General features: G+C 43.1%; 2 protein-coding genes across 9 annotated transcripts in view; one reads left to right on the top strand and one right to left on the bottom strand.

The window, feature by feature from the left end:
* The window catches only part of LOC6725817, a 90,263-nt gene extending 78,060 nt beyond the window's left edge, over nt 1-12,203 (top strand). For 4 of the 6 annotated variants that reach the window (XM_039297814.1, XM_044923739.1, XM_044923738.1 and 1 more), the window contains 11 exons: nt 1,355-1,574; nt 1,638-1,901; nt 1,967-2,078; nt 2,148-2,340; nt 2,406-2,614; nt 2,682-2,812; nt 2,901-3,082; nt 5,437-5,660; nt 5,971-6,277; nt 7,658-7,870; nt 7,991-8,673. In XM_039297814.1, coding sequence (XP_039153748.1) covers nt 1,355-1,574; nt 1,638-1,901; nt 1,967-2,078; nt 2,148-2,340; nt 2,406-2,614; nt 2,682-2,812; nt 2,901-3,082; nt 5,437-5,660; nt 5,971-6,277; nt 7,658-7,870; nt 7,991-8,589 — 2,654 coding nt within the window. In that variant the 3' untranslated portion in view covers nt 8,590-8,673. The other 2 variants (XM_044923741.1, XM_039297815.1) reach the window with 2 other exon arrangements.
* Nucleotides 12,204-12,519: 316 nt separating this feature from the next.
* On the bottom strand, nt 12,520-23,561 carry LOC6725818 (dual specificity mitogen-activated protein kinase kinase hemipterous). Of its 3 annotated transcripts, none has more exons than XM_016172644.3 (10): nt 22,445-23,561; nt 19,740-20,227; nt 19,501-19,680; nt 18,890-19,110; nt 18,661-18,816; nt 15,677-16,161; nt 15,180-15,617; nt 14,567-15,118; nt 13,695-14,100; nt 12,520-13,624 (listed from the first exon to the last, which is right to left on the bottom strand). In XM_016172644.3, exons 1-10 carry the CDS (start codon nt 22,860-22,862, stop codon nt 13,486-13,488), a joined length of 3,483 nt encoding a protein of 1,160 aa, XP_016039145.1. In that variant the 5' UTR covers nt 22,863-23,561; the 3' UTR covers nt 12,520-13,485. The 3 variants fall into 3 exon arrangements, 2 of the variants coding, with proteins under 2 accessions (XP_016039145.1, XP_016039143.1); XM_016172642.3 differs by having other exon boundaries at nt 13,695-14,175; XR_005544673.2 differs by lacking the exons at nt 12,520-13,624; nt 13,695-14,100; nt 14,567-15,118; nt 15,180-15,617 and adding an exon at nt 17,322-17,635 and having other exon boundaries at nt 15,972-16,161.
* Between the last annotated feature and the right edge of the window lie 648 nt (nt 23,562-24,209).

Raw genomic sequence — 24,209 nt, forward strand, 5'->3', positions numbered from 1 at the left:
GCGCGCGCTGCGAGTTATTCAAATTTGAATTAGGCAGGGCCACCATTTTATGGCTTTCGCTGTCTGTCTGTCTGTGTATGTGTGTGCGTGGGTTGTTGTGCGGTCGTACGATGTAGTATATGTGTGTGCGTGCTCCTTGGGCGGCAGGAAAGGACCCGAAAAATATGCAGCATCTGCGTGGTAGACGGGCAAAACTTGCGGCATAAAATGTGTGGCACATGTGTGACGGGAACGGTGAGCGCTCCTTAATTAGATCATAGTTCCCATCTTGGCGCAGGGCAGCATTTTACTGCCATCCCGCTGAAACACGAACACGAACCAGAAACAAGAGCACAAAGAGCCCAAGGAGCAGTGGAGAAGGACCAGGACCAAAGCACCATCAACGTCATGCCCGCCATCATCGTCCTCATCATTGTACAGTGGGGCCAAAGGAGCACAAAGTTCTGTTCAATCCTGGTATCTTTATAAGAATATGTTCGCCTAGAACATATTCAAATGAAATGAAAGCTTACGCTATAAAGTCGATATAAATAAATTGTTGCATTCTATCTTTAACCAACTTTACCCAACTCATGGCAATCCCTTGCCGTCTTTAATTTTCTATTGTTTTCGACCCACTGTCCCTGGGGCAGAGAGATGTGGCACATTATTGACTCACGCGCCGCATCGAATTTCCAACTCAATCATGGACAGAAAAGTTGATGGCAGAAAAAGGGAAAGTGGGTGGATAGATGGTTGCTTGGTTGGTTGGTTGGATGGATGGGAAGGGGAAATGGTAAATGCGAAATGGGAAGTTTCGCCTGCTTTATGACTGGCAACTCACGCGACGCCACTCGCCATCGTTTACGGTATTTGCATTTTAATTGAATTGAACTAAATTATTTTGTTTAGAGTTGAAGGAATTGCCAGCCATTGAAAGCCCCAAAGTAGGCAACAGTTTTGCGAGAATGTAAAAGCCACAAGCCGCTAAAAAGTTGAGTGAAACTTTGACATAAGACTCTGTCCGCAGGAAGAAACCGAGATTGTCAGCGGAAACTTTTTCATTTGATGGGCGCAGGGGGTTCGTACACCGCGGATGATTGGTGGGGAGAATCTTATCCAAACTAAAATCCCAAGAAATTAAGAGTTAAGTCGCCTCAAAAGTGAGAAGAAGCACAAAGTTCGAAATAAAAGAATGTTCTTCTGCGTAAGTAGCTGTTGGGAAAATCTTTAAATGAGGTTGATTGCCGGTGGGTAACTTAGTTGCCTCACAAACCTAATCCACTTGCCTTATATGAAATTAATTGGAAGTTCTCGAGACCTCCTTAAATGGATGCTATATATATATAATATACATTGCAATAACCCATTGCAGATGAGTTCTGCGAGGAGTATCCGCACAATCTGATGCCCACTCCCGGCTACTGGATCGAGTGCTCCCGCCAGAAGATCACCATGCCCACCCCGCACACCATTTGGGATGAGAGCGACTCGGAGCACGAGGACATCCGGGCAGGAAGTGCCAGCGATGCCTATCTGGAGCGCGAGTGCAGCGATCTGTACGAGGACGATGAGGACTCAGAGGCCACGCCCAGGTGAGCTCCTGAAGCTTCATTCAATATTGGATTGCTAATCCTCCCATTCCGAAATCCCTGCAGTCCGCGCAAAAAGACCACCATCGAGGAGCAGTGGGACCAGCAGGGCGCCTTCGAACTGATCTCCGTGGAGCAGGAGACGTACGAGAAGTACTTCTACGGCACCGAGCACTGGAACTACTTCACCAGCGACGAGGACCTGGGTCCGGTCATCCTGTCCATCAAGCAGGAGACGCTCAACGGACGGGATCAGTTCCGCATCCTGGTACGGGCTGGTTCCTACACGGTGCACGGACTGATACCGGCGTCCTGTGTGTTCGCAGATAGGTAATATGTTCCATATCTAACCATATGATATATATTCAAATCAATCAATCACTTTAAATTTGTAGATATAATCGCGAGGAGGTAGTTAGATCTTTAGGTAAAGAAGTTAATTTAAATCCACCTTTAACGTTAGGACAATTACCCGATACGCCAGAGGAATTATTAAAATTAGATCAGGTGCGCACCAATCTCATATAATATAATATAGTTTATAATGTAGTATATATAATTTTTAACTTTTGATAGGTTTTTATAAAATCAGAGTTAAAAGTTGGCGTCATATTTGTCAAAGAGGATCAGTATACCGAAGAGCAAATTCTGGACAATAATGAAAATTCACCGCTCTTCGACGAATTCCTTACTCTTCTGGGCGATCGAGTTCGGCTGCGTGGATTTGATAAATACAAAGGTGGCCTTGATACGGTGCACGACCTGACAGGTGGGCTAATCCCCAAAGGGATGATAACATTTTGTACATATTACTGAAACCCTCAATCCTTGAAGGTCTCTTCTCCGTCTACACGAACTGGCGCAACATCGAGATCATGTTCCATGTGTCCACGTTGCTGCCGTACGAGAAGCACGATCCGCAGAAGCTTCAGAGGAAGCGCCACATCGGCAACGATATCGTCTGTGTGGTCTTCTTGGAGGCGGATAACACACGTTTCAGTCCCGCCTGCATCAAGAGCCACTTCCTGCACACCTTCATCTTGGTGAGTATCAAAAGGATACAGCGTCATACCTGAGGACACCTTAAACCATGCTTTTTCTCTTTTAAAGGTCCGCGTTTCGGCCAGGATTAAACACAAGCCCACGCGATACGAGGTGTCCGTGGTGACCCGCGACGAGGTGGGTGCCTACAAGCCCTACTTGTGGGAGCAGTCCGTCTTCGAGAAGGGGCCGATGTTCCGGTAAGTTTCGACCTGGAAATGCTGGAAAAAAAATCCTCCCACCCCAGAAAAAAACACAAATCCCCCCTATAAACTTGAATTTCCATAGGGAATGGCTGCTGACCAAGATCGTGAATGGAGAGAGAGCCTCGTATTCGGCACCAAAATTCGCACGAATGCAGGAGCGGACGCGGTCGCAGATGCTCGAGGATCTGGTGATGAATCTATCGAATCATGCGGAAACTGGACAGATACCGAAGCCATATAGACGCGGCAGTTGGCGACCGATCGGTGAGGATGAATATATCAAAATGTTGCATGCCCGAGTCCTAGACAACAACACACACCACGAGCAGCAGCAGCAGTTGCTGCTGCAGCAGCAACACATGCAGCACATGCAGCACACGCAGCACTTGCAACACTTGCCGTCGCACAACATTTGCTGCTATTGCAACAACAATGCCACTGAGCTGCACACAGCGGGGGCAACACACAACAATAATGACAACAACAACACCACCACATCCACACACAGACACAACAACAACAATTATTACTCTGAGCAGCAGCAACAACAACTGCCACAACAGCAGCAACATGACAGCCAACAGCAACAACAATTGCTGCAGCCACAACAACACCAACTGCTACACCAACTGCAATTGTCGACGTCGTCACTCACACACACATCGTGCTGTGCCATGTTGCACCTGTGTGCGAGGCATAGTATGTGTGACACGCCCCCACGCCCCCGAACACGACCCTTTTACTGCCGCCGCCCCGATTTTCTTTCGACCCGCATGTTTTTGCCTGACTTTGATAAATTACTTTTCAATATTTACAATTTCCTTGGCTTCCAAAAAAAAAAAAAAAACGAATGAGATATGCAGATTATTTTAAACCAACTTGAGAAAGTTTTTGGGAATTTCCTTTTTATGCAGGCTATGAAACTGATTAAATGCTGTTTAAATAATTAAAAAATTGCACTTAGTGGAAGACTTAACAATACTTGCAGCTTGAGTAGTAGATTTTCCTATGTACATATGAAATCAATCAGGTTGGAAACTTAAACAAATTGCAATTTTAATTCGTTGTAAATTTCGAAAGAGATATGTAATTTACAACGAATTAAATCAGTAGTAAAAAATAAATCTTCAGCTACTTTTGAACATTTTTTGTCGAATGTCTTAAAGCGAATCGCCTAGATTTCTAGCCGGCTTTAAGAAGATTTATAAACAAATCGCGAGAACAAATTGCAGGCATTACTGGCAGCCCAAGGAGAAAAATTGAAAATAGAAAAAAAGGACATTTGCATTTGGTCCTTTGTGACACGGTTTCTGTGCGAGTATGTTTGATTAATCGTTTTGTCTTGGTTTCGGTTGAACTTTCGCCCGCGAAAAGGGGGCAGTTGGTGGGAAAAGGGGGAAGGAAGGGAGGGAGAGAGATGAAGGAAGAGCGAGAGAAACACACACTGACACTTCCGTTTCCGCCATTAACACATCCGGCTGTGTTTGTGCCCACCGGAAGCGTGCAGTCGTTGCTCGAAGCAATCTCAGTGCTATCTCCTTCTCTCTCTGGCCCCCAACTTTCTCTTCCCGTCGGCCCCTCTCCATCTCTCCCCCTCCCGCTCTGACTGCTCTGAACTTTAACCCCTCGACATGGACAATCTGCTCGTCCCTTATCTACGCTCACCGACACTTGTCCGGCAAAGAAATATTGTTCATGTTTGTGTTATTTTATCAGTGGGGATATCTATTGTTCCAGCCACCCATCACCACCCATTACCACCCACCGGCAGACACCACCCACCCAAGGATGTTGTTCGTGTTGTTGATGTTGTTCTCGTTGTTGTTGTTGTTGTTGTGGTGGTGGTGGTGTGTCGTTGCTGTTGCTGTTTGTTGTGATTTTGTTTGGATTTCTTGTTATTTATTTGTTGCTATTTGTTGCACTAGACAACACAAATCTAATTTGATTTATTCATGCACACCCACACACACGCACACGCACACAGAACCCCACCAACACTCACAACCGGACAACTAAGCACACACACTGAGAAAATGCGGAAGTGATCCCCCATGGAAACTATCCGTATTGAAATTATGCAAATTACTGCTCCAATAGTTTGGCATTTCCATCTCAATGCGATTGGGGAACTGCATAAATTTCGACTCACATACACATGTACATACACAACTGGGTTCAGAATAATAGAAATGGGAAAGCAGACACCAATTCACAGCTTTAAAAAGATATATAAAACAAATAAATAGTTGATTTGTAACTATTTAAGTGTGCATGCCTATGGCAAACAACTTCATAAATTCAACTCGAAATGTAATAAAACAGCCCCCCAAAACAACATGTGTGTTTCGGAGGCTGCAAAGTAAATGAATGGAATATGTGTGTCAAAAACTGACAAGGCTCCTTCTTTTTCTTGCATAACGTTGTAATATAATAAAATCCATATATCAAGGTTTACAACTGAAATCTAGAGCAGAAGAAGCATGTTGGTTGCATGGTTTTTTAACTTTTAAATACACTTTTTTTCAGCGAATATGTATATCCCAGTGTTTCTTCAATCAACAGGAAAATAGTTGAATATTTACTTATTTAAACGTGAAATTCGTCTTAACTTTTCGCAGGTCACATGCGACCATCGTCACCGCTGCTGGATTCCGTTCGCGATCAATTCGAGGACTACGATCAGTTGGCCAAGGATTTTACCCGCGTATTTCTAAACGAAGAACCATCGTGCCTGACCAACGCCCATCTCTTCGATGTCGTATTCCTGGTGGGTCAGTCCAAGCAAAAGGCTCGATTTATTGGAGTTCGAGCTATTCTCGGAGTGCGGAGTCGAGTCTTTCAGGTGAGTTTCAAAGAATTCAAGTAAATTTGTTCGCCTGGAGGTAAATTAGACAAATGCGTGCACATTATGAACAACAGTGCGTATGAGTGATGAACATAGACAACAGTGCGTATGAGTAATGAGCATACACAAGGGGGCGTATGAGTGATAAATGTAGACATCAGTGCGTATGGGTAATAAAATGCATATTACACATACGCACTGTGGTTCCTATTTTGCAGCTCATTTAACACCCGAAACGTTTACGTTTGACTACTATTATTTATTGTTATCATTCCGGATTCTTGCAATTTTATTAATTTTTTTTTAGGAAATGCTCTATGGCATTCAGACCGGCTTTGGATCGCCGCAGATTCCGGTGGCGGAGATCTTTGCGCGACCAGCTCCATCGCTGGTCTCCCCGCAGAATCAGAAACCGAAGAGCAACAACTATCTGACCGTTCCCGATTCCGATTCGATACGACCGAAGAGCGTGCCCTCGTCGCCGATGGTGAAGAGGGCCTTCTCCCGACTGGGAACCATTACGGCCGGATGGGGTCGGTCCATACGGAACAAGAACACCAACCAGCTGAATCCGGACGACAAGAAGAAGTGGATATCGTCGACAGATTGTTCGAGTAAGGGTTTTCATTCGGTGCAATGCAACCATATCGATGCGTGTTCTTTTCTCTCCGCTCTCTTTTGTTCTCTTCTCTCCTCTCTCTCCTGTGCGACTTGTGTTGATTTTCCGCATTTCCACATTACGTATACGTCCACCGTCTGCTTCCTTGCGTCCTTCAAAATAAAAACTTTAACTTTTGCATCCCTAAAATGTCGATCAAAAATAAAACAAACATCCAAATACCTGCAACTCAAAAAACGCACGCCGCACATGTTTGCCTCAACCTAAAACCAAAAAACTGCGTACTCGTACTCTATATAACCATCACACGATCTCAACTGACTTATATATATATAAATATCTATATGTTCCGAACCTTATAAATACACCCGATCGAATGTCTTGTATCGACCGACCACCAAACCTCATTGATGTGTTTCTTTTGTTACCCTTTGGTTTATCGCATAAAATATTCTGGACTTGGTTCTTTCCTTTAAAAAAACCCTTCGACCATGCATCCCCTGTACAATTGGCCAATTAACTACTTTTAAAACGCATTCCCAAATTCTGAATTATTTTTAATGCACTTGATGTGATTTTGAATACACATTATCAAATATCATAAATCAAAATTCATAAACTCATGACGTCTGTATATGGCAAATGATAATTCATGTTACCTGCCCAAATACCCTTATAATTATTTCATGTTCTTTTTATTTTAATTATTAATTATGTTTTTGTACTGAAAATAATTAAACAAAACATTAATTTGCGTATACCTAACATGAATTCACCATAAACATCCATTCATTTCATTTCACCTCTACTCACCACCACTGCTTGCATTTTTACTGTTATGTAAAATTTTATTGCAATTGGATTCAACACCAAACTGTTTGAAACTAATTTTGAACTTCCTCTATTAACACTTTCACCACTTGACTTGATCCTTGATTTTACTATCCCCTTCCGTCGCTATACCACCTCTCTACAATCTCTACTATATATCTCTCTTTCTTCTGTTAATCTCAACTGGAAACAACAAACAAAATAATTTAAATTAAACAACAAACAAAATTTTGTCATTCTCTCATCTCACCTGACTCGCCAAACGCCTTACCATTTCCACAAAAAAAAATATATAAAAAAATCCGTCGCTTACGCCACTCAACATAAACTTCTTAACTTAATGCTTTCGGTTTCACCATTAATTTCTTTGCCGACCGACCAATGGTTTGATTTTCCTTATCCTTTGCAATCGATTATGTTGCGATTATCCTAATTTCGACGATAACCGATCACCCACGACGAACTACCGCTAAACGTTGACCGATTGACCAAATGACCTGCCCACTCGCAAATCGATAACACCTCCACCGACTGGCGCCTGCAGACAGGGACAGCAAGGACAAGGACAAGGACAAGCCGGGCAACAACCAGCTGGCCGTGCCACGCCTCTCCGTCTGCGCCGACGCCCAGAAGGTCGATCGCGCCAAATTGGCCCAAACGGAGTTCAACATCATCGAATTCGATCCGGACACATTCCGGGTTCTGCTCGACTACCTGCACACGGGCACCTGTCCGCTGACGTGCGTCTCCATACCAGGTAACTATATCAAAGCCATACGAGAATAAAGTAAAGAATCGAACTTGTTATCTAAAATATTCTTAAGCATTTATATATAGCTTGAACTACTACATTTTATTTATTTTACCAACTTTTAAGGGCTACTGTGTGCCGCGGAGCACTACGACCTGCCGGAGCTGCTGCAGGCGTGCTTCCACCACTGCAAGCAGTTCCTGCGCATCGAGGTGGTCTGCCCGATGCTCATCTCGCTGGAGAACTACTACTGGCGCTACACATCCGCCTCCGAGCTGGTCAACATGATCCTGTCGTTCGTGGAGAGCAAGGCGCACTCGCTGTTCAAGTGCCCGGAGTTCCTGCACCTATCGGAATCGATGGTGCAGATGATCATGTGCCGGGAGCTGCAGACGCCCGAGATACGAAAGTTTGAGGCAATGCTGGCGTGGGCCCAACACAAGGTGGGCAAACTGAAAAATCATCCGAACAAGGACACCCAGTTCGAGTTCGAATGCATTATGGAGCGGCTGACGCGTGATCTGAATCTGTGCCGGATCTCGCCCAGCGAACTGCTCACCGTCGTCCTGCCCTCCAAATCGATGAAGAACGAACGCATCATGGAGACGCTCATGGTGCAGGTGAATCTGGGGACATACCGGATGCCCGAGTTGGATGCGTACCGTCAGCAGTTGCGCCAGCAGGAGTCCGCCGAGGCCACCGTCCAGGTCCACCGGGGTGGATGAGACAGTAAGAATGTGAGTTTCGATTTGGATCACCAACAGCAGCAGCACCAGCAGGATCAGCAATCGGATTCGGATGCCACAGTGTCCAATAATAATCTCGTAGCCCATCAGAACCACCACAATCCGCCACCCATCGATGCCCGTGCCTATGCCATGGCCTCCCTGGCCGCCGCCCTTGAGATGCAGAATTCGTCGAATCCCCACCAGCCGAATGCCGCCCGCGATGCCGCCGACGAGGAGGTGGAGCTATATGCCAGTTTCGATAATGCACCCAGCACCAGTCGGGTGGCCGCCCAAATGCAGGCCGCCAAGGAGGCGCGCCGGAAGCGATGGGCGGCCGATGGGGCCAGCGGGAGCAGCGGGGACGGCGGATGCGCCAGTGGGAGCAGCGGCAGCGGGCGGCGCTACTAATTGGATGGATGTGTTCCCGTGTGACTGGGCTAAGACTTATGGCTAAAACACATAGAAATTCGCCATTAACTATATGAAGAGCTAAAAATTGTGAAATTGTGTGAAATTTCTCAGCCATAACCTTTTGGAAATTGTAATGATAATTCGGAAGAAAATTTTTAAAATATTTTGAAAATTATATAGAATTGCAGTGGCGAATTTCTTAAATTTGAGCGTACTTTCATGTTGATTGAGGCGAATAATTCTGAGCAGTGATTGAGAAAATACCGATTTTATTTACAAATACACAAATAAACTCAGTTAAGTTCAAGGGAGTTCCCTAGGCCCAAGTTCAGTTTAATGCTTAATGCTTCAATTCAATTTGATATGGATTATTCATACATTATGAAATGTCGCTGAAAAGCTGGCTTGATCAATCATTTTTACAAATGCCCCAAATTTCAAGAATTTTAAAATGAATGGGGTAGATTTCGATGAAAAAGTTCCTTAGATTTGATAAACATATTTTCTAGTTAGTAATTCATAGAGAATATTTCTAAACTCAATTTTCATATCTATATACTTAGATAGGCTATTGGTTTTGGGATATGATTGAAGCTTTTAAGTAAACTTTTCAACACTGTGCGAATATGACTGGCTTGTGTGTGTGCATATGTGTGGGTTTGTGTGTGTGTGAGTGGTTTTGAGTGTGTGTGTGTGTGCGTCTAACCAACCCATCGCTCGAAAGACGCCCGAACTATCCAAATCGAAACTGACATTGTTAACTCTTACATTCACCCCGGAATGACAAGAGCCCCCAATTTTTTGGGGGATGCATAGAGAGAGAGAGCGGAGGGAGACGGCGGCCCAAACCCACCCCCTCCCGCCCCCCTCTACAAGAGATAATGGCAAAAGCATAAGCATTTTCTACAAGTATTACCCAACATACATACATGCATATATGTGTACGTCGTGCAAGATTTTCCTAGGAAGGTATGTAGAACTAGTCTGTTAAGGAACCACTGTGGCATTCGATTTTTGATACCCACACAATCGAGGATAAATAGAAAAACAAAAAGGATAAAAAAAAGTGCAGCAAGGAAAAACATACGCAAAAAAAAGGGAAAAAACAAGAAAAGGAAATAAAAACAAACGCTTACTGATGTAAAACAAAGACTTAAAACTAAAAAAAAAAACATGAAACCAAATGAATAAAATATAAAACAAATTTTTTTAATCAATGTTATTGGACAAATGTAAGCTGAACAAAGGATCCTCTAGCCCCGACCCCCACTCCCATGTCCATTCCCATTGTAAGCCATTTTCCAGTTCCCTCGATAAGAACGAGTTACCAGAAGAACTCAATTTACGACCTAAGAAAATACTATATGATGTACTTAAAATGTTCAAAAGAATTGCAAGCATAATCTAACTGTTTGAACGCTTTTTTTTGGTTTTTTGTATTGTCTGTTAATTTGTTACTACCAAAAGCCAAGGAAGCATATTATAGATAAGTATCTACATTTCCAGCCAAGTTGGCTGCACTCCTGTACATTTAATACTGGTTAATATAGTTATGCTAAACCGTAAAATCAACAACACTTGCCGAGCTGCAAGTGAAGAGAGAGTCCAGAGAACCAGAAAACCGATTCATAAGTGCAATATCTAAGTGTATGTTTGTATAACCAATAAATTAACTTGACCTAAGTGAACCAGCAGGTGTAAATCCCCAAAAACAGTCACTGCTTTTATGAACAAACCAGCCAAATGGGAACTAAAACTAAAGGCCACAACCACAAGGCCAAAACCAGCAATAAATAAAACTTGATTAAATGAAAAAAACCTAAAATTACTTGTCAGCATAGGCCTCCTTGAAGGAAAACTGAATGAACCCTGCAGATCATAGAGCCATCAAGAGTAGCCCATAGATAGCCCATCGTTTTCCACATTCCCTTTGGAAATCAGTTGACCCAATTTGTGCCCAGTACCATTCCTCGGATAGATTTACTTTTCTACCACCACCATTCCACTTATGAAATATTATCCTACTGGAATTCTTCAGTTGCTAAAAAGACCGATTTTCGGTCAACAAACTAAAGATGGCAAAAATTCTGATGCAACATGAAAACTAAATGTAAACGGCAGCATTTCCAAAAGGGTTTCACTTAAATGTTCAAAGACGCATATATCAAAATTCAATGTCTAACTGTACAACCAAGTTTATCAAGTGTCTGGCAGGTCATACATATGTAAGCATAAGATTAAGCAATTACAATATATAACAAAAAAGAAAAAAACAAGGCCAGAAGAAAAAGAACAACCCTAACAAGAAAGGCAAATGGAAATCAATAATTAAACGCTTTCAGTGTGCAATAACCGAATAACTAACATTAACGTTTAATAACCAGACTAAACTAACACATAAACTGTAAGCCAAAAGCTAAAACTGGAAAATAATGAATTTGGAAAATAGTAGCAGGCAAACGTTTTTGGGGCCTGTTTTTTTTTTTTTTTTTTTTGAAAACTTGGATTGCAACAGAAACGAGCAGATATAATGCAAAAAAAAAATAGGTAAAAACAAAAATAAATTCGAAGCATTTTGAGACAGAGAAGGCCGAGTGCCATTCAATTCAAAAGTTAGTTATACAAATGTTGTACGTTTTTTTGTTGACTAATCTACGAACATTGAAAAAGAAAAATAGCAACAGATTTAAATGAACATAAAGCATAGCTGTATTTTTACCGTCGCTCTATCGACTCAAATATACTGTTTGAACTGAATGTACTCATCCGATTAATATGAATGTATTTACCGCAGATATCCGATATACCGAAAATAAACAATAAGCGCTGTTTCTATATGTTCGCCCCGATCGCCACCGACCACCGCCCATCGCCCCTCTGCCGTAATTAACCCACCCAACCACCGGACGGCAGAGTGGGTGGTGCGCAGGGTGGTGCGAAACGGGCTCACTTTTTTGATAGCAGAAGTTTGAATCCAGGCAGGCAATCGATAAACAAAATTTGAAAAAATTAAAAAACACCCGTGACTCCTTTTGAGCTGACGATCTACATCTACAATATACGCAAATGAAAACCACACAAGACATTTGTTTAATCGAAAAAGAAAAAAGCGCATTTAAATGCGGAATAAAGCTAAATAAATGTTGTAATTGCCACAGCCAAGCATAACAGGAGAAAATTCAATAAAAATTATAAAAGTATCACAACGGCGTTTTTATATACCTTAATTGAATAAAACATTTCTTTTGCGTTTTATAAGTTTATTGTTTCGTTTTCTTTTATTTTCTTTATTTTAGTAGGAGGGTGGAAACTAGAAACTAAGAGAATGGAAAGCTATTTGGCTTGTACTTCTGAAGCTATTGAAAATACTTTTGATTTAATCATTGAATCAATTCCGAATACGTTGTCTTTCTGAACTGTTTATATCTCCATATACTTCCCATACTTTCTCCATATACAAGTTCTGAAAAAAAAGGAATCCGTTCCACCCATTTGAAATAAAAAACAAAACGAGACTTGAATTTGAATTTGAATTGTCGCTTGTTGCCGCTTACATAATAAATTAAACAATTATAATAATCAGTACAATAATTCCATTGTTAATGTGGTTGTTTTTGTTTGTCGGTTTCCCTTCCACTCAGCATACAATTTGATGTTTAATGAAACGTATAAACTAAAACAAATTTGCAAACAGCAAATGCAACGACATTTTGCACTTCGCCTCCGCTCTATATACAAAGCTACAAATCGTTTGAATTTCTCATTCTTTCTCTTGGATTTTCCCGTTTCGATTTAGCTATTTTGTTTCATTTTCGTTTAGGAGCTACGATTAAATAAGTTACGTTGTGTAAAGTGCAAACTTTTGATTACAGAGTTACCATTGAAGGAGATACAGATACAGAGATATATAGAATAGTATAGACTTGGTTACGGGGGGGCGGTTGTTGGGCGAACAGAATTGCTTTCAACTATTGCACTATTATCGGATGTGTCTATATAGGTCCCTTAAGATATATGTCTATGTACAATTGGAGCTGCGCAACGAAACGAAGTGTCTAGCGGATGCGGATACAGATGAATCGCTGAGGCTCAAGCACTTAAACGTATAAGACTTTTGAACACTTTCGTTTGTCATCAATCACATGTCCACGGATATCCAGCTCTGGTCGTCGATGTACCCGATGCCCCATCGGACGATCCTCCTGGCCATATGTCCCTATCCGTATACAAGCTGGCATACGATCCGCTGGCCGAACACGTCCGACGACCGCCGATTCGCCGATCGGTTCCGGACAACCTGGTGCCGAGGCCACCTGCATACGCCGGCATCGACAGCGAGTCGCCGACTGCTGACGAGACGGGCAGGGAAATGGGCTCCAGTAGCCCCACTTCCTCGTCATGATTGTCGTCGTGAACAGCAGCGTCGGCGGCATCGTCGTCGAAGCCATACCAACATCACATGACCATGATTTGCAGCGCTACTCATTGATCTATCGTACGGTAGATGCGTCTCTGGGGCTCGGGTGTATAGTGGATGCGAGTGCGGAAATGCTGCGGTGATCCCGGCACGCTTTCAGAACCTCGACGCGGTGGCGGCAGCGGCGGTGAGGCCGAAACGTATCTGAAAGTGAGCGGAAGAGGCGGGGGTTAGCATGATTTAGAGCAGGATGGCTTGGTTACGCAGCACTAACCTGCGGTGCAGCAACGGAGAGCCGGGCTGCTGGCCACTCAGCTCCAGCAGATTCTTGCGCAGCAACAGCGGCGACTGTCCGCGATTGTAGCGTGGCGGCGGATCTGGACTTCGATGCCTGCGATCCAATCCCGCCAAGATATGCGGACTGGGCGGCGTGCTGATGCTACCTCCCGGTCCGCTGCTGGCATAGCGACGCAGGAAGCTACTGGTGCCACCGCCGGGCAGTGGTTCCGTCGTGGGCGAGGTGCTCTGGCTGGTATTACTGCTGCTGCTGGCCGCCGACAAGGTGCGATAGTAGTAGGACTTACCGCCGCTGCCGTTATTCACGACGCTCCTGTACGCCGGCGGCTGCGGATGCACTGGCTCCTGGTCCCGATCCATGCTGGACGCCACCGGCGACGTGGCTGTGGAATTCAATTGGGTTTTAACATAGGTGGCAAACTGTCGCTTCATGGCACCAGCAAGAGTGTTGAACCAGCCTGTTTGGTTGGTTCGTTGTTTGTTTGTTTGATGAATTGAGTGATGATGGATTATGAGTACGTGGTTTCATGGTGATGCAGTGCAGTGGTGCAGAGTTCGTTTTGTGGTGCGGTGTGCGGAAAACGAAGAGAAAAACGAAACGGAAATGGAAAATGTATAAATACAAGAGCAACATAGCAGCGTTCAAAGCGAAATCAAAAGAGCGATTATAGACTCAGAAACAAAATCTGTAATCCTTTTAAAGAAGGTTTTCGAAAGGGTGTATATGCACAACATCAAGCATTTGTTAAAGAATATAGAATAATGATTTATGCCAGCTATTATCATTCAGAATGTTATGATTTTATTTCTGAGCTTGTGGACTAATCAGCAATTCAAGTGATGGCTCACCTGCATCGTGTTGCTCCCGACTGCATCCGTCCAGGCTGCTATTGCTCGCTCCGCTGCTGGAGCTCTGGCCCAACAGTTGTCGGCGTGCGTACAGTTTGCTCAGCTTGCTGGCCACCATGTTACCGCTTCCTCCATAATCCGACTGCTGTTCCGGTGATCTGGGCTGGAGCGTGGGACTCGTTCCCGTTGCCTCGGCCGCGATGGGCAGCGGCTGATACTGCAGCTGCTCGCCAGAGCCGCCCGCTCCAAAGTGACCAGCTGCCCCCAATCCCGATGCCGGAGCCGATCCGATTCCCAATCCCGACACGTTTCCCGTTCCGGAACCAGACGATGGAGATATGCTGGCGGGATTGATGGCGATTTGTGAACACGTCGACTGCGTGGAGGACTGACTAGAGGTGGAGTGCGTTGATGGCGGCGGCGGCACATAGTTGCTGTGAAACGGATTCGTGCTGGTCACTCCCACGGGCGGCTGCTGGCGCTGCTGCTGATACCGCTCGGCCGCCTCCTTCTCGCGTAGCTGATTCTGCTGGTGGTAGAAGCGCTGCAGCACTGCATATTGAAATTTATATGTTAGTTTCACACATAGACCAGCAAATGACGAGGGCATTACCTATGGGACTTTGATTGCCCGGCTGCAATCGCTGTGGTTGTTGCTGCTGCTGCTGCTGCTGCTGACTCGTGAGTTGCAGGGTCGGCGATTCTGTGGGGAATTGCTTGCGCGGCAACGAGGGGGAGGGTGAGGAGAGGCCCAAATTCAAGGTCGTCGTGGTCGCATTACTACTACTATCACAGCTGTCGTAGGCTTGGGAATTGTCCGCTGGCAGGCGCCAAGTGGGCGTGGTCGTTGGCGTTGTCGTGAGCGCTGTAGCTGCAATATTTGGCGGTGTTGTTGCTGTTGCCGCTGCTGCTGCTGCTGCTGCTGTTGCTGCATCCGTAATCAATGTTTGGTTGTTGTGCGGCAGTGGTATTGTTGTTGCAGTCGCTGCTGCTGAATTGTGTTTCTTTTGGCTGAAGGGCGATGTTGTCAGATTGCGTAGAATCGATTGACCTGCAAGTGAGGAGTTGGAAGAGTATTCTTTTTTCTAAATCTATGGAGGCAAAACCCACCGATGCTACTGAACATGGACTCCTTCTTGGGGCTCTCGTCGTTATATTTGTAGTGCGGATGATGGGATCCGTTGCTCAGTTTTCGCTGCATGAACGGCGATTTGCGATAAAGCCGGTTAAGATCGCCGATTCCGGCGCTTGGTGGCGATAGAGGACTGGCACTGCTGCTGCTTCCGCTACCATTTCCGCTTCCGCCGCTGCCGTTTCCTCTTCCATTTCCGTTTCCGCTGCCGCCGAAACAGTTCGTCGTTGCCGTCGGTGTTGTGGTTGTTGTTTGAGGTAGTTGTGTGGCTGATTGCATGAAAAACTGCGACTGTTGCTGCTGGTAACTCGGTATCTGAGTGGGTTTTATTGTCTTCTGCGGATTTGTGGGACTCTGCCCGGCATACGGCGTCGCCCTACCATATTTTACAGCTCCACCTGCGGATCCTGATCCTGCGAGAGATCCGGCCCCAGAACCGACCGCACTTCCAGTCGCCGTTGCCCTGCAAATTGACGATTGATTCGTTTGAGATTAGTGCATTCTCGATGGCTAGATGACCAGTAATGAGAGCACACTCAAATGTACGCCAGTGGCAGAAAGAAGGTTTGTGTTTGGAGGGGATACATCGGGTTACTTAGGGGACATATATCGGGGATTTTGGGGGAGCGTCAGGATATCCGGGATGTGGTGGGTTTGTAGGATACATTTAAATAGATTGACGGCGCAATGGCAACATATCTAAGACATTTATATGAGCTGTAATCGCATTTGGAATGTGTGTTGGTGATCGATCGGTGTTTGTGTGTTTTGTATATTTACAAGTTGATGAGTGAGTTTTGGGTGTAAGTTGTGTGTTCTTTGGTGTAAGCGACAGGTGGGAAACACAGGTAAATTCCAAAGGGAGCGAAAGCGAAAGATGGCCGCGCAGAATTAAAGAATCTTTGCTTATGATGGCTTTCCAAAATAACACTTTCCTAAAAAACAAATGTGAATTGTAGGTAAAGATCGCAGAATGTTTAAGAAAACACCTTTCAAAATTGCAAACCAAATTAAAAATTCCAAAAAAACAAAAGTCTTAAGCTTTTATTAATGGTTGTATGATCAAACTAACTAAATATACTTTACTTTGATTCAGTCAATAATGTTCTTCAAATGTAAAAACAAGTTTGCTATCCTAAGCATAAATTTACAAGCAATTCTATTCGTTTAATTAACTACATCAAAGAAAATTCTGAAAAAAGCATTTAATTGTTATTTTAATAACTAGCCCACATTTTCGTGAAGGAAACGCATGATAAATGAAACGCAAAGACAAATGTAATGAACTTAAAACCGATAAGTAGTACAATTAGCATAGTAAACAATCAGTGTCAAATTACCTTTTCTGGTGTATGAGCATTTCTAGATGGGTAAATAAACAAAGTATAAATTAAATAAATAAAGAAACCAATGCCAAAAGCCAAGCCCAGATTCAGAAAAGAACATGCGAAAGTAAATCGAAACCATAGTATTAACAAAAGTCCATTAATGAAGCATTAAATAATAAACATAATAAATGTTAGCAGAGCATGTGGCGTGTTTACAACGATCAACGATTACACTTAACTAATGAAAACATAATTAGAAGGCTAATAATAAGAATAATAAACTCGTCGTACTTACTGAATTTTACTTTTAATTGGGAGGAGTTTTTATAGTTTTTTTTGAGTAGTTATGTTTGGTTGGCATTATCATTATATATAGGTAAATATATATTTAGGTTTATATATCTGTATATAGAGTTGATGGTTGCAAGGTTTACTTGAATGCTTTTGTTTTGTTTTTCAGTTTATGTCGATAGGTTTTAATGTTTGGTTTTTGTTTATAGTTTGTCTTCTTCTTTTTCGTTTGCTTTTATTTTTTGTTAGATTATGTTTATTGGATTTCTTCATTGTTTGTCATTATTGTTTAAGAAATGGTATTAGGAATTAGGTAACCTACAAAAAATGGTAATAAAAAAGATGAAAAAGGAAAATAAAAACGTCGCACACACACACTCAAATTAAAAATGTCAATTAAACGCAAAACAGGAGAAAGTACATCAAAATGTTTAAAATTATTTCATTATACACTTTTGGTTTGTCCTCAAATAAATACAGGATCTAAGTGGGTAAAGATAGACAGATAGTTGCGTGGATAGCCGACTACAAAAGGACTAGGGGCCACATGCTCTTTCCAAAGATTCCCAATCCATTTAACTATACCCTTGTTAAGTAATAATTAATTCAAATACAAATGGAAATCTTATTATAATATAGATTGATCTTGAGTATATTTTTGTGGGTTCAAAGATTACGATTTAGTTATTTTACGATTTTTTAGTTATTCATTTAAATTCGCTCGTTTATAATTTACCTACTTAATAGCTTTGGAAAGAGCATTTGTTCTAGCACAACAAACTCGTATCTAATTGCTAGCTAATTTTCTAAAAATGTAGTTAATAAGTGGACTTGCTTTCTTAATGTGTATTAAATGAAACAAAAAAGCTAAACATGCCAAAACTGGATAGGATAGAAACGGAGGAGCTAAGCGTAAGTTTATAATGTTAATTAGCCTCACCAGAGAAAATTATAAAGGTTGAAAAACTAGAGTAAAATAAATTAGGAAAATAAAACAAGTTGAGGAACAAGCAGTTTAAATTAGTTGGCTAGCGAAAACATGAATTTAGGAAATCCATCCTACGGTTAGGTATTCAAAAGTTGCAGCTTCCCAGCTATCATCTTGAATCCTCTCCTACCTGTTGAACTGGAGAAGCACGTTAAGCGAAGAACAAAGAACGGAAAATGGAAAACGGAAACGGAAACGGAAAGGTGGGGAAAATACAAAGGGCTCCGCACTATCTCAGGCAAACCCACTATTCACACACATCCACAACAGGCACAACACATCATCAGCCGGGTATAGCGGACGGGTCGTGGGAATAATGCTGGAGGATCTGGCACAGATCACCGGATGGGCTCACCTCTGGAGCGTTGGATCGCCATTGGCGCGCAGTCGGTTATCCTTGATGCTCTGAAACCAATTGGGCACATCTACTTTGGCTATTTCATAAGTCCGGATGAAGGGCTGGGCCAGAAGCTCCGGATACTTGGGTCGATCCTGATGGTTCTTTGTGAGGCTGCAAGCAGACAAAAGATCCATGTTAACTGGGCTCTTTACAAGCGGCAAAGTTACTAGGAAGTATCACTCACCACTTGATGACGAAATCGCGGAACTGCTGACTAAAGTTGTAGCCCTCGCCGTATGGCAAACACGGCGGCTCCGAGTCAAGCACCTTGGTGAGCACCTCGAAGTCCGTGTTGCATCCCTCGTACGGGGATCGCGCGGTGGCCAGCTCCACCAGCGTTATGCCCAGTGACCATACATCTGCGCGAATGTCGTACTTTGGTTTCTTGGGGTCGATGCGCTCCGGCTATAAAAATTTAAATGATTGCATTGATTTTTATTGTAGGGCATTCTAAATAGTTGTTTCAGAAACTAGATGAATCAAATAGGTCATATGTATTCCAAGTGCTTATTGATTAAAAGTTTACGCTTAGTTTACGCTTCAATTATCTCAAATTTATAACTTGCTTTGCCAAGCTTGGAATTTCCCTACGAACACGTTCATTATTTAAATAAACTAAGTCATGACACCAATCAATTAATCAGCAACCTATATATTTTCCAAGAAATGTAATGAGTCGTAAGCTTGTGTACCAAAAAAATTTAATACTTCACAATATACACAGTTTTCTCAATCTATTTAGGATCTGTCTAGTCTATTATTCCCTACCATAGCCCTCCTGCTCTTTATACCCACCGCCATATAAGCTGCACAGCCCGCGGATCGAGTGTTGGCCTTGGAGTCCACCAGGCGACCGCTGATCCCGAAATCACAGAGCTTGATGTTCCCGCGCTCGTCGATCAGAATGTTCGAGGGCTTCACATCTCGATGGATGACCCCGTGCTTGTCCTTCAGATAGGACAATGCGTTGACCGTCTGCAAATGGGATAAGTATTAGGAAAAGTTTCTAATGAAGCTATTCCTCCAGAACTTACCGCCACTGTGACCTTGCCCAGGATCTGTTCCGGCACCGGCTTCTTGGACAGCTTGAGCAGCTTGTCGAAGCACATGGACATCAGCTCCATGCAGATCCACACATCCGGATCGCGAACAAAGCAGCCGAGGCACTTGACAATGTACTTGCAGTCGTGCGACTTGAGCACAACATCCAGATCCATCAGGATGCGCTTGTTCTCCTCCGCGTTGCCAGTGCGTCGCATCTGCTTCACGGCGATGATCGTGTTGCTGGACAGGTGCATCATCTTCACCACATTGCCGCTAGTCCCATTGCCCAGGTCGCCCAGGTGCTTGAGGTCATTGATGTCCGTCGGATACTGCCGCCCGTTGATGTTCAGCTTGCCGGTCTGCTCCATGATGATCTTCAGCTTCTTGTCCGTTTCCGAAACCGGTGGATGTGGCGGCGTGGGCAGCGGAAGTATCACCGGCCGCGTCCGATTCAGTCCGCCACCGGGACCACTAGAAACTATAGGATGGACAATGGAAAAAAGCGATATGTTAGTATGATGATAAAAATGTACGTATTAAATCCAATCTAAACAATGCATTGCCTATCTATCAGAACCCCTTGCCAACAGGAATATTTCCACCACTCATCTCTGAATTTCTATACAAAAAAACCCTTTAAATCAAATCCTTTGAAATATTTGCAATAACTTCCAATTGGGTTACCATGGGCCACTAATCAATTAACGAATGCTGCCCACTGTGCCATCGTACGTGTGTGGATATGGCAGTCCCTGCGTGTGTGTGTGTGTGTGCATGAAGAGGAAGAGCGAATGAGAGCGATTTTGTTTTTGTTTGCGAAGTTTTTTTTCCCTGGCAGCAATTCAATTCAACAATTAGCCACTACAACAACAGCACGTCATAAAATATAACGCTATTTGTAAACATGCGAAAGAGGAGACACGGCACAATGTCCGATGAACGAATGTGGGCAGGGGGAATATGTGAGGCCAAAAAAATGACAACAACAGTAACGGGCATATCAAGACATTACTCCGGAAATGCCAAAAAGTAACCAATGGCAGAGAGCGAGAGAGAGAAAGAGAGCGCCAAACGCGAGTAGAGAGACGCACACATGCAAAAAGTAAATAAAAAGTATGTAAGTAAATAAATAACAACACTTGATGGCAGATGAAAATCCAATAAGAAAAATATACAAGACAAATATGCAAAAACATAAATGTATGACAAAGAGAAAGGGGAATAGGAACGAAAAAGGGCGGTGGGTGGTCGCACAACTGTGGGCAAAATAACAGCATCTCTTACATAAAAAATTCAACATTTCCATCAATTTAGGCCTCATAAATAATCGAATAACGACAATTTTTGTTTTGAATAAATCGGTTTTGTTATTTTTGGTTAGCTATTTATTCATTTAACTTTCACTCACTCATTATGTACCACGAACTTGAAAATCTATTCAATATCTGATTACACGGGTAAAATTTGGGTGTGATTTGTAGTACTCCTGAAATTCACGGAAACTATTAACCACTAATCTAATCGACTCGAAATGTATTTGATTATTCAAAAACCCATTAGGCATTTTCTGGAGTTCATGGAAAACAGTTATGGTACCAGGAATTGTTAATCTAATCGAGGCGAAAATAAATTGACGCGGTGCACAGCTGTTAATACCACTGTAGATTTGACTTCTTCTTTTTTTTTTTTTTTTTTTTTTTTTGGCCCAACAAAAGGCCGAAAACAAGTTGGGTACGCTTTTGGCGTTCGCACTTGGCCTGTCTTATCTATGCAATCGGAAAAACAGAACGGGAAATCGGTGGGAAAAGCGACGGAGCTACGGGGTTGACGGGGTGCTGCTGAGGGGCTGGAATGGGGGATTATGAGCAGCTGTTATGCAGTCGGGGAATCGATAGCGTTTGCCCTTTGTTGGCGGCATCCAAATGCTCCAAAGTAAACCCAATGGCAATAGCAATGGCAAAAGCCAAGAAAAGAGCACTTCTCTTATCACAATTTAAGCACACGTACATGTACATACATGTATGTACACACACAGCTTATTGGGCAATGACAATTTATTAACAAAATATTTACACAAATGCGGACAAAAGATGGTTTTGTGGCTTGCGGTTGGCGGTACGGTATATATAGATTTTCGGTGACCATTTTTGGGGATCACGATTTTTCTCAGCCCACTTTTATTACCACTTAACAAACTGTCTACAGTTGCGGTCAGAGAAATGTTGGCTGAAATCCGCACCTGTCACAGAGGATCAATAAAGATTTCACCTGTCTAAAGTTCGATCGATAATACATTGATCTTTCTGCGAATTAATATCAAAAATGTTTTTTGTGCGCTTGGAAGTTTACTTGGAAAGTTTTACCACTATTGCGACTCGTTTTTGGCGGCCAAAACAGTTTTTCGACAACGATTTACTCTCGAAAGTAGAAAATTATCGAATATTCGAATCGGGAAAGTCTAGTTGGAAGAGATTGAGTTACAGTACGCAGTTTGATAAGCTATCATTTTTAGATAGCGGTTTAGAGTATTCTCCGGTAAATGGAGTTGAGTTGTGACATTAAACCATATAGGAAATTTTTTCATATTTTCCTTTAACGATTTTCAAGGATTCACGTTTTGATATGATTGCTGATCCCAATTAATATCATATATTAAAGATGCATTTAGTACGCAGTTAAAGATAAGAGGACTTACGCATGGGCAGTGTGGGCGTGGCTCGCGACACTCTAGTTGTGGGCGGGGTGTATGTTCCACCGAACGCGCCCGTCGCCGGTGCTGCGGATGCAAATGCGGATGCGGATGAGGATGATGACGAGGCGCTGGCGCTGCCGAAGGGCGTCGCATGAGGAACTGGAGGTGCTGGCCGCTGGGCTATGCTGATACCCGATCCGGAAACGGAACCTGCGCCCAGGGGCGGTGCGTGGGCGGCGGATGTGGCTGCGGATGCGGATGTCGCCAGGGGCGGAACGCGGGCAGACGGAACGGAACCGGAAACGCCAGGGCCGCGCGCACCGGAAAGGACGATCTGGTCGTGGGACTCATTCTGCGCCTGGAGCTTCGCCTCCAAAGATTGCAGCCGACTGCCGATCGTCTCGAACTCAATGGTGGACATTATATCGACTCGATTTGGTCCGATTTTCAATAGTTAGTTGCTAGTATCGTTGGATTTTGGTATTTATTTAATTTTTTCGTCGTCTTTTGGCCAGCACTTCTTCGATTTTTCTCTCACTCACTCCCTCTCTCTCACACACACACAAGCGCGCGCAGGCGGGGGAGGGTGCGTGTGTGTGTGAATTGTTTTGCTGTGCGCCTTGCTTGTTGTTTTGTCGCTGATGTTGTTGTTGTTCGGCGGCACACATACACTGTAAACTTTACACTTGCAAAAATAAAGGATCGCTTGGACTTTTGTTGTTTGCCAAGGGGGGGCACAAAAACAAAATCGAAAAAAGGAAAACACAGTCACTGTGCATTAGAGAGAGACATCCTCACCCCCACACACGAACACACACACGGGCATACACGCAGCGCCCTCTCTCTCTCTTTCTTTTTCAGCAGCAACGGCAACAACAACTTGCGATTTTTTCCTCCTTTTTTGGGAGAATATTTCATCGGTTTTCCTTTCGCGGCGCTGTTTGTCGCACTTCTGCAATCGATTCGTTTCGCGACCGCGGGCAGCGGTATCACTGGCACAATTTGATCACTCGCTTTTGTACGTTTTTGCTGCCTAAATCGCGTGTACAATAGTGATGTAAAAAAACATCGATGCATCAGCCATCGATGGTTCTTCGCCGATAATTCTCAATATCTGTTTTGGCGCCTATCGATGGTTAGCAAAACATCGGCACCTCAGAAATAGTTTTGGAACAAGTAAAGGCGCCTAAAAATACGTCGAATTTTTTCATTAAGCTACAATAATTGTCAGAGGATATTTCATACAAATATAATATATTTATAATAAAGTTTTCAAATACAAATTTGTCGATTCGAGAGACTTGCTTACTCTTAAACATAAAATAATAATATTGGGCCTACCTATTCATTAATTGAATTCTAAATGAATTAGTAAAATTCTAAAACATCGAATTCTATATGCTCAGTTAAACTTGCAACACTAGATATCGAAGACGGAGTGACCAAAGTGCTAAAAAAAAATCATAAATATACCGAAATGCAACATACGAGGGGCATCACTTGGATGGAACTTATTAAGTTGTTCCATTAAAATAATTGTCATAACAAAAATTTAAAGGAAATAAATAAATAGTAAAAAGTAGTTATGAAGAATATTACAAACAACTTTCTAGAAGGCTTACAATGAGATATAGATATAATCGATACTTAACTCAATTATCTAAATTTGCTGCAGGTGGAAGCCAATTTATTATCGAGGCACTTCGATTTCTTTGAATGACGATACTACAGCTGCACTCGATGGGATATATCGATAGGACCGTCTACG

This window comes from Drosophila simulans, chromosome X, assembly GCF_016746395.2.
Source record: "Drosophila simulans strain w501 chromosome X, Prin_Dsim_3.1, whole genome shotgun sequence".
NCBI classification, from domain to species: Eukaryota; Metazoa; Arthropoda; class Insecta; order Diptera; family Drosophilidae; genus Drosophila; species Drosophila simulans.

Bases quoted from the DNA above. Each gene is read 5' to 3' on its own strand.
- LOC6725818 (XM_016172642.3), bottom strand. From the start codon at position 22,862: ATGTCCACCATTGAGTTCGAGACGATCGGCAGTCGGCTGCAATCTTTG. The intron at 19,681-19,739 runs GTAAGTTCTGGA...TCCCATTTGCAG, and splicing joins TGGGCAAGGTCACAGTGGCG to ACGGTCAACGCATTGTCCTA. The intron at 19,111-19,500 runs GTGGGTATAAAG...AAATTTTTATAG, and splicing joins GCTGTGCAGCTTATATGGCG to CCGGAGCGCATCGACCCCAA.